This window comes from Salminus brasiliensis, chromosome 2, assembly GCF_030463535.1.
Source record: "Salminus brasiliensis chromosome 2, fSalBra1.hap2, whole genome shotgun sequence".
Taxonomy (NCBI): Eukaryota; Metazoa; Chordata; class Actinopteri; order Characiformes; family Bryconidae; genus Salminus; species Salminus brasiliensis.
The window spans coordinates 55,843,711-55,857,946 of record NC_132879.1 but is presented as its reverse complement, the minus strand read 5'-3'; the positions used below and the strand labels follow the sequence as shown (position 1 = coordinate 55,857,946).

The 14,236-nt window shown below is 44.6% G+C and overlaps 1 protein-coding gene across 3 annotated transcripts in view; it reads right to left on the bottom strand.

Annotated features, from left to right (window-relative positions):
- Positions 1 to 1,006: 1,006 nt before the first annotated feature.
- large1 (LARGE xylosyl- and glucuronyltransferase 1) overlaps positions 1,007 to 14,236 on the bottom strand; it is an 86,815-nt gene continuing 73,585 nt past the window's right edge. For all 3 annotated transcript variants that reach the window (XM_072673230.1, XM_072673231.1, XM_072673232.1), the window contains 4 exons: positions 9,103 to 9,381; positions 7,901 to 8,047; positions 6,511 to 6,706; positions 1,007 to 3,882 (listed from right to left, as the gene is read on the bottom strand). In XM_072673230.1, coding sequence (XP_072529331.1) covers positions 3,685 to 3,882; positions 6,511 to 6,706; positions 7,901 to 8,047; positions 9,103 to 9,381 — 820 coding nt within the window. In that variant the 3' untranslated portion in view covers positions 1,007 to 3,684. The remainder of the gene's footprint in view (positions 3,883 to 6,510; positions 6,707 to 7,900; positions 8,048 to 9,102; positions 9,382 to 14,236) is intronic.

Below are 14,236 nucleotides of genomic sequence, written 5' to 3'. Positions count from 1 at the left end.
TGTCCATTCTATCAGCGCCACTGACCATACAGGAGTAATCAGCCTCCTCCTTTCACCCTGTTCTTCAATGCTCTTCATAGCTAGTATTTGGGTGTTGAGCAGTGTTACTGCATCGGACACGGCAATGAAGACGAAACTGTCCGCCATATTGTCAAATTTGCAACCAGAGTCTGTGCAGTAGAGACCAAAGGCGGAGCCAGACTCACCTACTCATTTGGTAGACCCCACCCTCTTCTCCCAGACCAAGCCTGAGTGTCTCAGACCGTCTTCATTGAGCTTCCAGCACAGAAGCAGAGCGGATTTCCCTGGTAAGAGGAACAGCAGTAAAAGTGCAGCTCATGGAAGTTCCTCTACTGCTCTACAACTCCTCCATTTACTGAACAAAAAGGACGCCATGCAGGTCCTGCTGCAAACGACCGGGCTCCTCCAGCCAAGGCGGTCTGTCAATCACTCTATTCCTAAGTGTAGCCCCGCCATGTAAAGGTCGATATAGGAATATTAGCACAGAGAGAACTAACTGCTGGAATTTGGAGACACTGGAGATGGAAAGACCGTTTACAGGAGGAAAATAAGATGGGGAAATGGGTGGAGTTTTGTCATTGACACATATGGGAATGGGCGGAGCTACACATCATACTGCAACCAGCCTGGAAAGGTGCTAGGCCTGTGGTCGATTCTCGTTGGAGTGTGTCACGTGTTTTATAGGACTCTGTAAAGACTGAACACGACCATAATTGGGTCATATTTTGTTCAGTCATTCGTCCCTCATGGTTTTCCAGATCTGCTGAAAAATTCTGAATGACAGCTGCAGCTTTTCCACTTGTTCTGATGGAACGAGATTCTGTCAAACGTACTTTTAGTAAAGCAGCAGAAGAAAAGAACAGACAGTTCGTCTCAGCATTTATTCATGTAGCAGAAAAAGCCTCAGAGCTGTCCTGCGCTCATACATCTGGTCACTGTCCTTCATGTCCAACGCTGTTCAAGACACACCCACCCACCCACCCAATCAATCAACCAACCCGGTCTTCACACTGCCTCGCTGTCTGTGTGAGTGAGCCGTCACCTGAAGGCCTCGACTTTCTCACCAACACTGGGTAGGGTCAGCACATCCCATTCCCATGCTCCCTCAGAAAGAAGGGCTCAGGGTTGGTTTCCCTTGAGTGATAAACTGTATGTCCAAAAGTTTGCAGACACCTACTCATCCAACACTTCAAGGCCATTATTGGGAGTTTGCCCCCCTTTGCTGCAAAAACAGCCTCAACCCTTCTGGGAAGTCTTTTTATACCACGTTAGAACATTTGCTTTGAGGATTTGATTGCATTCAGCCACTGTGGAGCATCAATGAGATCAGGCACTGATGTTGGATGATTCGTTTTGAAGCACAAATGACTCAACTCATAAAAAGGCATGCCCCAACCCTCAAAGTAGCCGAATTCAGCAGTTAGAAGAAGCGTCTGGATACTTTTGGGCATATGGTTTAGGATTAGAGCAAATGCTATTATTCTTCTTGCTCATTCAGAAGTTCCCAGAGCTGTGAGTTGACTGGATGGCTCTGCAGGTTCCACATCCCCCCATAGTGCAATAAGAGACAGAGCTCAACTGTACACGGTTAAATGTAGAAGATCTTTGAGGAACTTCTGGAGGTTCTTCAGTGGAGGAACCCTCTTAAGGTGCTTTGAGGAATCTTTAATGAACATTTTTTCTTCTAAAAAAACAAAAAAAACTTTTCTTGAAAGTTCCCCAAAACACTTTTAAGTTCTTTCAGAGTTTCAAACCGAGGGACCTCCAAAAGTTCCTCAAAGATCTTAAACCTTTAACAGTAGGGACAGACCGAACACAGTGCAAACTATCCCCATCATATGAGGCATTCTAGGAAACGGGTGCCATTTGTGCGTTCAACGTATGGAGAAAATCTGCCAAAGTGTGCCCCTGTTAACATAAAATACACTATGGACAAAGGTATTGGGACACCTGCTCATTCATTGTTTCTTCTGAAATCAAGGGTATTAAAAAGAGTGTATCCTGTCTCTACTGTCCAGGGAAGAAGGCTTTCTATTTGATTTTGGAGCAGCACTGCTGTGAGGATTTGATTGCATTCTGCATTCTTCATTCCACCCCACCTCATGTGTGTCAGCAATGGGTGTCACTTAAAGTATCTGAATGATTAGAAGGGTGTCCACAAACATGTAGTGATGGTGGGTGTATTACAAATAATGTTTTTTACAAAAAGTAAGGTTTTTATTTTGGACCATTGTGGTCAGTTGGACATACCACCCTGTCACACCAATCATCATTTCAGCCTTCGGAGCAGCAAGAAACAAAAGAAGGAAAGTTCTGACGTACTTTCACATTCCTGTTTATTGACTGCTATTTCATGTTGGGCAGGGTCCGCAAGCTCAAGCCAACCACCCCGTCACGCAAAAAAAGGGGGGGGGGGACTGCAACATGGAACTGGCACCCGTTTCACAGAACAGCTCATATACCGGCACTGAGGGTTGTCTTACATTTCAAATGCTGCCGTGTGAGAACTTATCCCCACCACCCAGACACACCCACCCAGTTCTCCATGCCTTCTCATTTGGACTCCACCATGGAGGAGCTAGAGCATTACCCATAGCCTGCTAATGCTGCAGCTGCGAGGGGTGTAGGGACATTACTGAGGCATGATGATGATGATGATGATGACGATGATGGCAACAAAAATAATCCTTTTGAAATCTCTGGACGATGATGTACAGAACTGCAGAAACAGACAATACTGCTGTGTAATTTGTGCATCAAAAAGTAAATGGACGGTGTCAGAGTGACTCAGTGTTTACCGAGCTGTCATGAGTTTGGACTTTTCTCTGTGTGCGTTCGCCTTCTTGTGTCTGGATTGTCAATGCTGATCGCCTGGCGTCTCCCAAACATATCCGCTGTACACTGAGGTCACATTCTTCAGCCACAGTGCAGCCACTCGGAGGCGAAAAAGTCCATTGCTTTAAAATCCAAAACAGTCTGTTAAACAGTTGTTGAAGGTAACAGAAGGCTTTTCTCTACAGGAGGCCGAAACATGGTTAGTGTTTGTATAGCCAGTGGTTTCCAGTGACAGAAGCGCACTAGACATACCCTTTCCTAATCGTACCACTTAATGCCTGACTGGAGTTCTCCTGCTGGTGTCCATGTTCTCGTGTTCTCTAGTCTTAGAGCTAATACTGCAACAACAAAAAAAAGGCGCCCCATGACTGAGCCCGTACTAATGCACCACCTTCTGCTTCACAGCTTCTTTCCAGTTCCAGTCCAGTTCAAGACATCATTAGCTGCGAGTCCCTGCAGTGGTGCTTCCTACGTAGTCATATGCAGCTTACCATGGCAAAAAATCAGCCATTCTGCATTCTGCCTAATGGTTAATGATACCCCAGATCCATTTAATGGAGCAGGTGAAGCCTGGGTGGCTCTGTAGATTGATTTCATCCAGTGTTAACCTTGTGACATCCAGCAGAAGACACTATTGCACTATTGCTATTTCCAGAGCGATGACCACGAAAAGTCAAAAACTGTCATATCAGCTCCGTGAACGACAATGAAGAAGCACAACCCTCTGCTTTCCGTGATCTTGAACGTCCGCTATCCGTCCGTCAGGCCACCTACCCTCCTGATACCTAATGGTACCAACTAAGCAGCGTAAAGCATGAGGCGGCTTCGCTAGCTGTTGTTCTCCGCAGTCATGTATTTGAGCGCGGCGAAGCCGTAGCGCCGGGACATGTTCTGCTGAAACTCCTCTTTCAGAGTCTTGAGGCAAACCCGGTACTGTTTATTGGATCGGAACTTGGTGATGTCGAAGCTGGGCGCGTGAGGCATGTGGATCATGTAGGCGTTGGGTAGGACCACAAACTCGTACTCCTGTGAACAAAAAACAAATGGTTACTTAGACGCAGCACTGGAGAACAGTCAATCTAAAAAAGAGGCTTTATGTACAGGTCAGTATGACTGACAACAAGGCCAAGACTCTGCGGTCAGACTTCATACTTTAATGACTGCTGCAGTTTCACCTCCCTGAATAGAGTCCTCTCAAGAGCCACAGACATTTTGGGCTTCTGTTCTGTGGAGCGATGAAACAAAACTGGACCTTCTCAGGCCTTTGGATCAGTGGTACATCTGGAGGAGGTAGAATAACGTATACTCTGAAAAGAACACTCTGCCTACAGTGAAGCATGGCAGTGGCTCAGTGATGCTCTGGGGCTGCTTTGCTTCCCCTGGCTCTGGAGTCAGGGCAAGATGGATTCAAACAAGTATCAGGAAATCCTAAGAGAAAACATCAGGTCTTCTGTGAGGAAGCTGAAACTTGGTCGTCATTGGACCTTGCAACAGGACGATGATCCCAAGAATACCTCAAAGTCAACCAAGGCTTGGTTTCAGAAGAAGTCCTGGAAGATTCTGGAGTGGTTGTCACAGTCGCCTGACTTAATCCCCATAAAAAAACTTTGGTGGGATTTGAAGAAGGCGGTTGCAACAGCAAACCCAAGAGTATGAGTGAAGTGGAGGACACTGCTAATGAGGAAAGGGCTAAGATTCCTCAGGAAGGCTGTGCATCACATTTGCAGCAGGTCAGAACAGCAGAAGGGTTCTACTAAAGAACTAAAGACGCTCATCATGAAGGGGTTGAGTAATTCTGAGAATGCAGTCGTCATTAAAAGTAGTATTCTGTTCTGAATGTGGAGAAAAAGCTTGTTCTATTGGTTGTGTTGAGATATTTAAGTTAGTCTGGTTTGATTGGTTTATTGCAAACATCAATAAACCATTTTGTACATTTGGCTAATAATCCTAATTTGCAATGAAGGTTAAATAAATTCCAATGCAACTGTTCACTGTTTGACCTGGACTTTCAGACTTTGGTTCGAACAAAAAAAAAGCAGGTGTGTAAGGTACCTCAGATCATGGCCTAAACCGAGGAAAAAGTAAAAATGAGCGGCAGGAGCACATGGGGACGTCTGGATCTGTCCGATAAGACATAACTGTTTCAGGAGGAGCATCTTCACTTGGCAAATTGGAACCAGTCTGGAGTTCTGTGCTCGAAGTTGGTGCTGCTGGTAGTAATGCTGTGATTTTAGAAGTATAGCAGAAGACAATCAATCGGTTCATTAGTTTTTTTCTGGAAAAGGCAACCCGCAGAATTGACAACATGCCAACATCAGACACATGCCCTTCTACAAACCAATTAATGTCAAGATTATAGAGACGTAGCCCATGTAGGTGAAAATGATGGGATGTACGAAGATCATGCAAAGACCTTCAGGTGTGAAAATGCCTGAAAAAGGTTCATAAAAACATACATATATTTCACACCAAGTCCGAGCCTGACAGGCTGCGATGCCGTGTACATTTTTCAATTAGAGTCAGCTCTATTTTCTGCATGGTCTGGATGTTATAATCAGGTTAAAATCATGACAGCTCCGTTGTCAAGTTTGAAGACCAAACAAATGAGCATCCAGACGGTGGCAGAACAGTTTATCCTGTCCAGAAACACCACACTGACCATAAGAGCTTTACAGAGACTGTGTGTAGCCATTTTATTAAGTTTGTGCCAAGTTTGTGTAGGGTGTTTAGTCTGTTTATGTCCACAGAGAACCACGAACTATAGCTTCCCTCTCTAATGGATTCTATGGAGTTTACAGAACACATAATTATATCATGTATTTATAATTTTACCACATTTTCTACCTAATCAGGAAGGCCAATTACCCCTGAACTGCCCCAATCACTAGCTATGCCTCCAACACTAGGAAGGTAAGGACTAGCACTGCCTCTTTTCCAAATGTTGCAGATTCAGCATCACTAGGTAGCCAGTGCGCTCGGCTCCCAAGCTCCGATACAAGACGTGACGCTAGGAGTGATGTGGAGAGGAGGTACCATCAACCCACCCCTGATAGAGCAAGGCTAACTGTGCTCTCTCTGAATCCGGCTGCTGATGGCAAGCAGCATGACTCAGGATTCGAATCAGTGAACCTCAGAACCGTAGTCTGCTGGACCCCTCAAAGCCCCTCGAGACAGTCTCACTAATCACATCTTAAGGGCAGGAGTGTTTAATGAGAGTTTATTCGTTTGGTATGAAGTTCTTAAACTTGACCTGCAAGATTTGGTTCTCCTTAAAAAAAAAGGAGTGTTTATTCACCAACAATCAGCACAGATTTGGCCAAGCTTCATAAATCGAGTCTTTCTTTACTCCCTGACCAGAAAACCATGTCAGCAAACAAAGCTGTAGTGATTTTAAATGAAACTCTGAATATATCCTCTGGCAGCGCCATTTCTCCCCGCACGAATGCCTTTCCTAAGCGGCGCCGATCGTTTCATTTATAAAAGGCACGCAGTGGAAAAGATGCAGTTTGAAGACGAGTAGTTTCAGCTCTGCAGAATCACTGGCTGGAGTCACTGAAGCTGTGTTATATAGATTTAAAGAGATTGCCAGATTAAATGGGGAGTAACTGCCTGAAGCTGCATTTCGCTCACAAAAGGTCATGACAGTAGACTCACCTGTGCGTCCAGCTCCATAATGTGGGCCACTTTGTTCCAACCAAATCCCACGAACCTGCGGTCATACTCGGGACTGTCCCTCCTCACCATCACGTACGGCTCAAAGTCCGCCTCCCACTGCACCCTGTACGGCGTCGTGGCCGTCCGCCATTTCGCAAAGTTGGTCGGAGCGTGGCCTTTTGTCCATACATGGTACCTGAGGAGATGCAAGTAAGTTGGCTTCATTAGAGGCAGACTCTCGTTGGTAGAAACGTCCCGACTGCTTGAGGAGCATCACCACATGTACCCCTCTCAGTTAAGTCATCTGTTCATCAGAGCTCTGAGGAAATTTGGAAAACGTGGAGGACAGGCTCAACGGATTGGTGAACTAGTACAAAGTGACCTGCAAATACTTTAAGACCCCTGAAATTACAACACCTAAATAAACTAAGGGTTTAAATGATATCCAAAGAGACCAAATGGAGCCACTGTAGAACTCTTATATAACTATATGAGGGTACTTTTCATAACATGACCATGTCTGTGAGAATATGTTAATATTCAAAAAAGATGGTAGTAACTTCAGGCTCCTGCAGATGGCGCTGCATGAGGATGATTGGGCTATGAATACCTGCTGGTGTACGACAAGATTCATAGGTTGAGAAGAGGTCGGACAGTGCAGTGAGGGTCTCGTTGGATGTGTGGAAAATGGGTAGCAAAGCAGATACAGTTAATGATTGGCTAAATGGAGTGATTGGGCCATAGTGTGGAGGGAGTAGCTGAATCTGCAGGTGTATGGAAGCATACGGTCATACGGGTCTACCAGCAGTGGCAGAAATCCCACCAGTCTACAGAAAACTCTCCTCAGAACTGTGGCTGAAAGACGAAACTGATGGACACGGACCGCTGGCGGGTTTCTCAGCTTATTAATAAAAATCGTTTCACTTCCAGACAGGAAGTGCTTCTAGAAGTCTGTGCAGATCCTTCTTCATCACCAACGTCTGAAAGAATACTCAACAGGAAGCTGCAGATTATCAACATATGGAGCAAATAGGCACGCAACAGGCCTTGGCCCTCTCAAGAATAAGGAGAATGGGGAGAATTTCCTGTAGACTGGTGGGATTTCTGCCACTGCCGGTAGACCCGTATGACCATATGCTTCCATACACCTGCAGATACAGCTCCTTCCTTCACACTATGGCCTTTGGCAACGCCCAACTGCAGTTACCAATCATTTACTCTGCCTTACGACCCATTTTCCACACATCCAACGAGACCCTCACTGCACTGTCCCACCTCTTCTCACATACCCCGAGGTTCTTATTGCCCCATCATCCTCGTGCAAGTTACTACCACCTTAAACACGCAAGATGACTCCAGAGAGCTTGTGTGAGAAGATATTTCTGTAAACCTGAAGGTGAAGAGGGTGCCCATGTCCAGCTGGGACAGAAGCTCAGCCTTGGATTTGGGGTAGGACAGCCGGTAACGCAGTGTCTCAAACGCAGGCACCACCAGAGCCTTCTTAGTGTTGGCCATGTCCAGCTGCACCACCGACTTCCTGCAGGATGGACATCATACATGGTTCAGATAACAACAGAAATACCAGATACCAGAGCCTGTCCACACAACAGCAATTCTTGGAGTTTTTCCAGTTTTCAGAAAGCCTACATCTTACCGAGAAATGTCAGGAACGTCCAGACATCTTGGCTACTTCTAGCCTTGCTAGCCATCCACCATCTGCCTCCTTAATCTGGCCATCATTCTAGTTCTCTAGGAACCACAGATAGACCCAGTTTTGAAGGCCCAGCTTACAGGAATTCAGACTGTGGAATTCAGTTCTGCAGCAGAGTGCTCCTCAGACTGCACACAAACCTGAAGCGAGGACATTACGCAGCACTGCTGTGACTGATCCACTCGTACCACCAGCACAACAGTGCCACTGCAGTGCTGAGAATGACCCGCCTCCCAAATACCACCTGCCTGCTCTGTGGTGGTCAGTCCTGTGGGGTCTGGGTGAAAGGAGGAGGCTGATAACAGAGTCTGCAGAGAAACAGCTGGATACAGTCTGGAATTAGAGAACTGCACAGTGCTGCTATAAGGGAAGTGGAGCTGATCTAATGGCCAGTGGGTGTAGAAACAAGCAAGGAGGTGGTATTAATGTTATGGCTGATCGGTGTATACTAGTTTGGTGAAAGTGCCGATGCGTCAGAAGCAAAAATTAGCTTGAGGAGTGAGAAATAATAGGAAAAAAAATTTAATTCATTTTTTTGAAATGATTCATTTTTTTTTTAATTCAAGTATTAAATTTATTAATAAATATTTAATAATAAAATAAATCTAAAATTTTAATTCAAATTTTAATCTGATTAAATGTGATTACATAGGTTTACTTAAAATAAATAAAATAAATGATATAAAATAAATGGTCAAATGGACAATTTTTCCTCAAAATGCTTTTTTAAATAAAATAAACAATAAACAAATTCCAATAAATTCTCCACCCCAAAAAATGTAAATGATCCTTGTGCGGGAAAGAGTCTAAACGCAGCCTTCCAGGCTTATTTACTGGGAGCTAAAAAAGAAAAAAATACAGGACAACTAGTGTTGTCTTACCTGAGGTACTCGTAGAGTCCGTACATGGGTAGGAAGTCGATGTCGGACAGGAACATGTAGGGGGTGTTGACCTGCCTCATAGCCACGTTGCGCAGCAGGTTCACGGGGTAGAACTGGCCCTCCTTGTAGACGATGTGGTATCCGACGTTGCTTCTGCTCATGAGCACCTCAGAGCCCTGAGCGTAGCGCAGGAACTGCTGGGCCTCGGCGTCGGACAGGTACAGAGCCAGACTGATGGGACCCTCCCAGTGTTTACAGATGGCCTCCAGCATCTGCAGCCTGCCAGATTCAGACATGTACATCCGGATTACTGATGTCAGACTGGTCTGGATTAATCACCATGATTTGAGGCCATTTGGAAGTGGTGTACTTGGAAAGGTTATACATCCCTGACAGTCAGCGAGGCTGTTTACAGACAACGGAGATGGGGGTGGATTTATCGTCCGGAATGGGAGGCAGAGCTTTTACCCTTTCTCACCACCCTGACCTTTTCAATCGAGTGGAGCCGGTAAAGTGCGACATCATTCTCACCTTATCAAGTCTGTAAGGACAAAACTGCACCAAGAAACGGACAAGAGAGAAAAACAGACCTGACTTTTAAATGCTGGCTGCGTCGGCAGTGTAGATATCAGTGTATGGATTTCTCCACAGGCCTTTCTCACGGCCACAATCCGTGTGGCTCCAACAACTACTTTAGTGCCACTGATTGCAGGAAGGAAATAAACAGTAAATCTGACACGGGTCCTAACACCCAACATCCGAAATCAATGCCGGTGCCCTCACAATTGGCTGACTTTCAGAGATATCTGAGAAACAGGCAAAGACTGAAGACTTCATCTGCATCCGAGTGTAATGCAGTGTATGCAGAACAGCTGGACACCCACAGCCAAGCCAGCCTGCTCTCAGAGTCGTGAGTCGTGACAAACAGATGATTTGTTTAAGGGAAATTAATCCATTGCGAAAAAAAACAAAACCTGGTGAAGATCTGAAGAGACATTAAAATACTAAAGTATTTGGACACCTGCTCATTCACTGTCCCTTCTGAAATCAAAGGTATAAAAAATAGCTTATTCTATTTTTGGAGTAAATGTCTTACTGTCCAGAGACAAAGGCTTTCTACTAGATTTTGGAGGAGCATTGCTGTGAGGATTTGATTGCATTCAGAGACAAGCTTTAGTGAGGTCAGGATGTTGGATGATGATGATCACCCCACCTCACCTCATCATCCCTGACTCCACAACTCATCCCAAAGGATATTGGATGAAGCACTTCTTCTTCCACTGCTCCACAGCTCAATGCTGGGAGGCTTTATCACCTCTCTAACCCACACTATGGTGCCAATAGGTTCATAGGTTATCTGCACTAGGGAGTCCTGGCTGCATGTGTGTGTGTGTGTGTGTGTGTGTACATCTGTATCATGACCACAAACATTTGGACATCTAGTGTATATTCAGCATCTGCACTTCTCAGTGACCGAAAGGAGAATCTAATCCAGTCTAAATCTGGTTCAGCTTAAAGGTTGGAGGCGTTGGCTTGGGACTCGAATGTCGCTGGTTCAGTCCCCTGGACTGGCTGGAAGTAAAGAACAGTGCTTTCTCCTCCAAGAATATTCACTTCTGAGGCACCCACAATTGCCGACTGGGGTCCAGTGTGGCTGCCCACCGCTCCAGGTGTGTGTTCTCACTGCCCTGTTTGCTAGTGAGAGTGTGTTCACTGCCATTTCCTGCCCAAATCCAGGAACTGAACAATAAAACAAGACTCGAGTGGGCAGTGGTGGCACAGTGGGTTACTGACCACAGGGGTGTGGGTTTGGTATCCGATACCAAAGTCCACTAAGCTGCCACTGGGACCTTAACCCTTTTTGCTGGGCTGGAGGCTGGAGGCTAGAGCACCGACTCGGGCTTTCTCTGCCAATCCCAGCTAAAGAAAGCCAAACAAGTATATAAGCGTAGATGACCGTTAAAGCACCGGCAGCTCAGCCCTCAGCCTCCCAAGTACCCCCCCCCCCCCCCCCCAACAGCTTTATAGTCGGTTTACAGCTTTAGGGAGGGGCGACAGTGTGTACTCTTAAAATTCTTTAAATAGGACTGATGATCCAGGCAGTTGCAGCAGGCGATATCTGACGGAGCCTGAAGCTTCGGACCCTTTAACCTCTAGGCTGTTAGTATCTCCAGAAAGTCTGCATTCCTGATACACCTTTAGTACAGCAACTTAGTCTGGAGCTTAATCACATATTTGTACAGTTATGGTGTTTATTGTATTTGTCCGTATCGTCTATGCAGCCTGTCTACTGTCCTGCAGTGTTGTACCACGTCCCTACCCGTCCCTGCACTGGAGACTTACCAGCCTAACAGTGTTGGGGTGTTCTGCAGAAGCCTGTATTAGCATAACCACAATAACAGTAGTTGATCTGACCTGAATTACTGGATTCATTTCCCGGATCTGAGTGAAGCTATTCTGGATCTGATTCTTCTGTTCATTCCTCTGTTCAGTATTCTTTCAGTAAAGCTGATTTTGAAGAGCTGCTGCTTTGACGATGGCATGCTTATTTGTCTCGCTCGTCCTCCAGAACACAGAGACACGGAGCGTAACCACAGTAACGGGCATTCTGACGACACCGCTGTAATGAGTCTGTTTCCATCTGCGTGAAACTGTGATGAAGGCGGAGTTGGATTGACGTAAAAACACTGACGTAAAAGTTTAATAAATTCTGATTCTCTGATTCTAATGGCGGCTCAGACGGAGGTCGTATTGCAGCATATTGGATATGAATCAGATTTCAGGCACAAATATGAATGTGAACAGAAACAGGTCAGATCAGATTCAATGTGGGGTTTTTGCTGTTCACACTGAATTATATATATATATATATATATATATATATATATATATATATATATATATATATATATATATATATACACATACACACACACACACACACACACATATATACATACATATATATACATACATATATACACACACACACATATATACATACATATATACACATATATACATATATACATACATACATATACATACATACATATATATATATATATATATATATACACATACATATATATATATATACACATACATTATATACACACATATAATGTAATATAATATATGATGTGGGCCAGTGTGAGTAGGGATGCACGATGGCAGCAGAATCATATCGATAGATATTGTCGGATGATTATTTAAAAAAAAAAAAAAAAAAGGCAAATATTTCAAACCAATTTTGACAAGAGTGAGTGACTGAGTTGAAAACAAGGGTCAGGGCCGGATTGTCTTAGGAAAGAAAACCATCCATCAAAATTCACCTACAAATGTAACCCTCAGACTTCAATTGGTCATCTTAAAAAATGTCCCTAAAAAGGTCTTAAATATTTTTGTAACCTTACCATAACCTCACCTGATTTAGAACCCCTAAAATGATCAGCCTTTACATTCTAACTACAGAATTAAGGTCTAATTGATCTTAAAGTCCGGTGAGTGTTTACATTCTCTTCTAAAATTCTCTTCTAGCTCTGGTTTTAGTGAATCCAAGTCTGACATGTTTCACATCTAAAAATCAGTAACTATAATTCAAGTCTTCTCAGAGTGTTCGAACCCAGCTGGCCACCCATGCTGATGGACGCTATCCGGTTTAATGTAATCAAAAATTCAACATTAGGACAACATCTAACACCAACGTCAATTTGACGTACGATACTGACAACAGCAGACGCTGCAGACGTTGTCCAGAGTATGCTAAACGTCACATATGCCATATGTGGCTGATTTCCTTCCAAAATTCAACGTCTGCCTAATGTTCGAATTTGATGTCAAGCCAATGTTCAATCTCTGCCGGATACGTGACTGATTTTCATCCACAATTCAACGTTGGAATTTTATGTCAAGCCAAGTTGGTTTCTTTGCTGATGTGTGACTCATTGATTTCCTTCGTAAATTCAGTGTCTGTCTAACGTTCACATCTGATGTCAGTCCAATGTTGGTTTCTTGGTGCATGTGACTTTGATTTCCACCCAAAATTCAACAGTTAAATTTCAGTTTAAACTGATCAGTAGGACCCAAGTCGTAAACACTGGGCATCTCTGCCCACGGACGGCAGCCATTTGCTAGAATACGAAACAGGACCCATCCCTCGTTTTTATACATGCTGATCTTCAGAGCTAAAAGAGTCGTATCTTACTCCAAACATCTGACTTTTCATGCTGATTCCAGCTCAATCAAAAACCTGACACAGTCTCTGCCTCGGCCTGAAGCTGCCTTCCTCATAAAGGGGTGACGGGAATGACCTAAACCCTGACCTTTCCTGATGATTCCACTTCAGTCAGAGCCGTCTCGGTCGGGTCCTCGGTCTGAGGCTGACCTATCACAGCGTTTGGAGATCTAATGAGACAGTGGGCTGTGAGTGAAGGCTGGCGCACAGTGCTGAATACCAATTCACAGTAAAAGGCCTGCAGGCTTTCACTGCTCTCTCCCTCATGCTTATCAATATGGACCAGAGGAACCCAGCACCTTTCTCGTTATTCCCCCACCCATAATACCACTGGAGCCATGAGTGTGGAAGCTACTCAACCTAGTAAATGACATCATTAGAAACTACCATGTACTGTGCATGGTATACATAAGCGTATATATAAGAGTATCCAATCCTACAGCACTTTAGGCCCATTCCCACATGCACTTTAGCTGGGAATGCCATGTTAACTAAATGGGAATGGTTTAAGTGTGAACACAAGCTGGAGTTGATATCCTGACTGTGGCAGGTGGCGCGGGAGTTTACGTGCAGGAGATTCAGGGCAATTTCCAGCAAATGACCTGAATGAGTTACGTGTAAATAGAAGCTGATACTTTACCAGGAAATGCAGCCGGACAAGTGGAGCATTACTGCTTATTTAACTTGAGTGATAAAGCCTTGGGATCTATGCTGCTTGTGTAAGCGCCGCAGCGTAGCTGGCAAAGCAAAATCTTCTACGTTTTTGTTTTTACAGGATTTTTCAGTCTTGTAAGTAAAAGGTAAGTGTGTGTGTGTGTGTGTGTGTGTGTGTGTGTTTACATGAGCTGTTGGCCACGTCCTGTTAACCCGAAACTCGTGGCAAGTTTGCGCATCCTC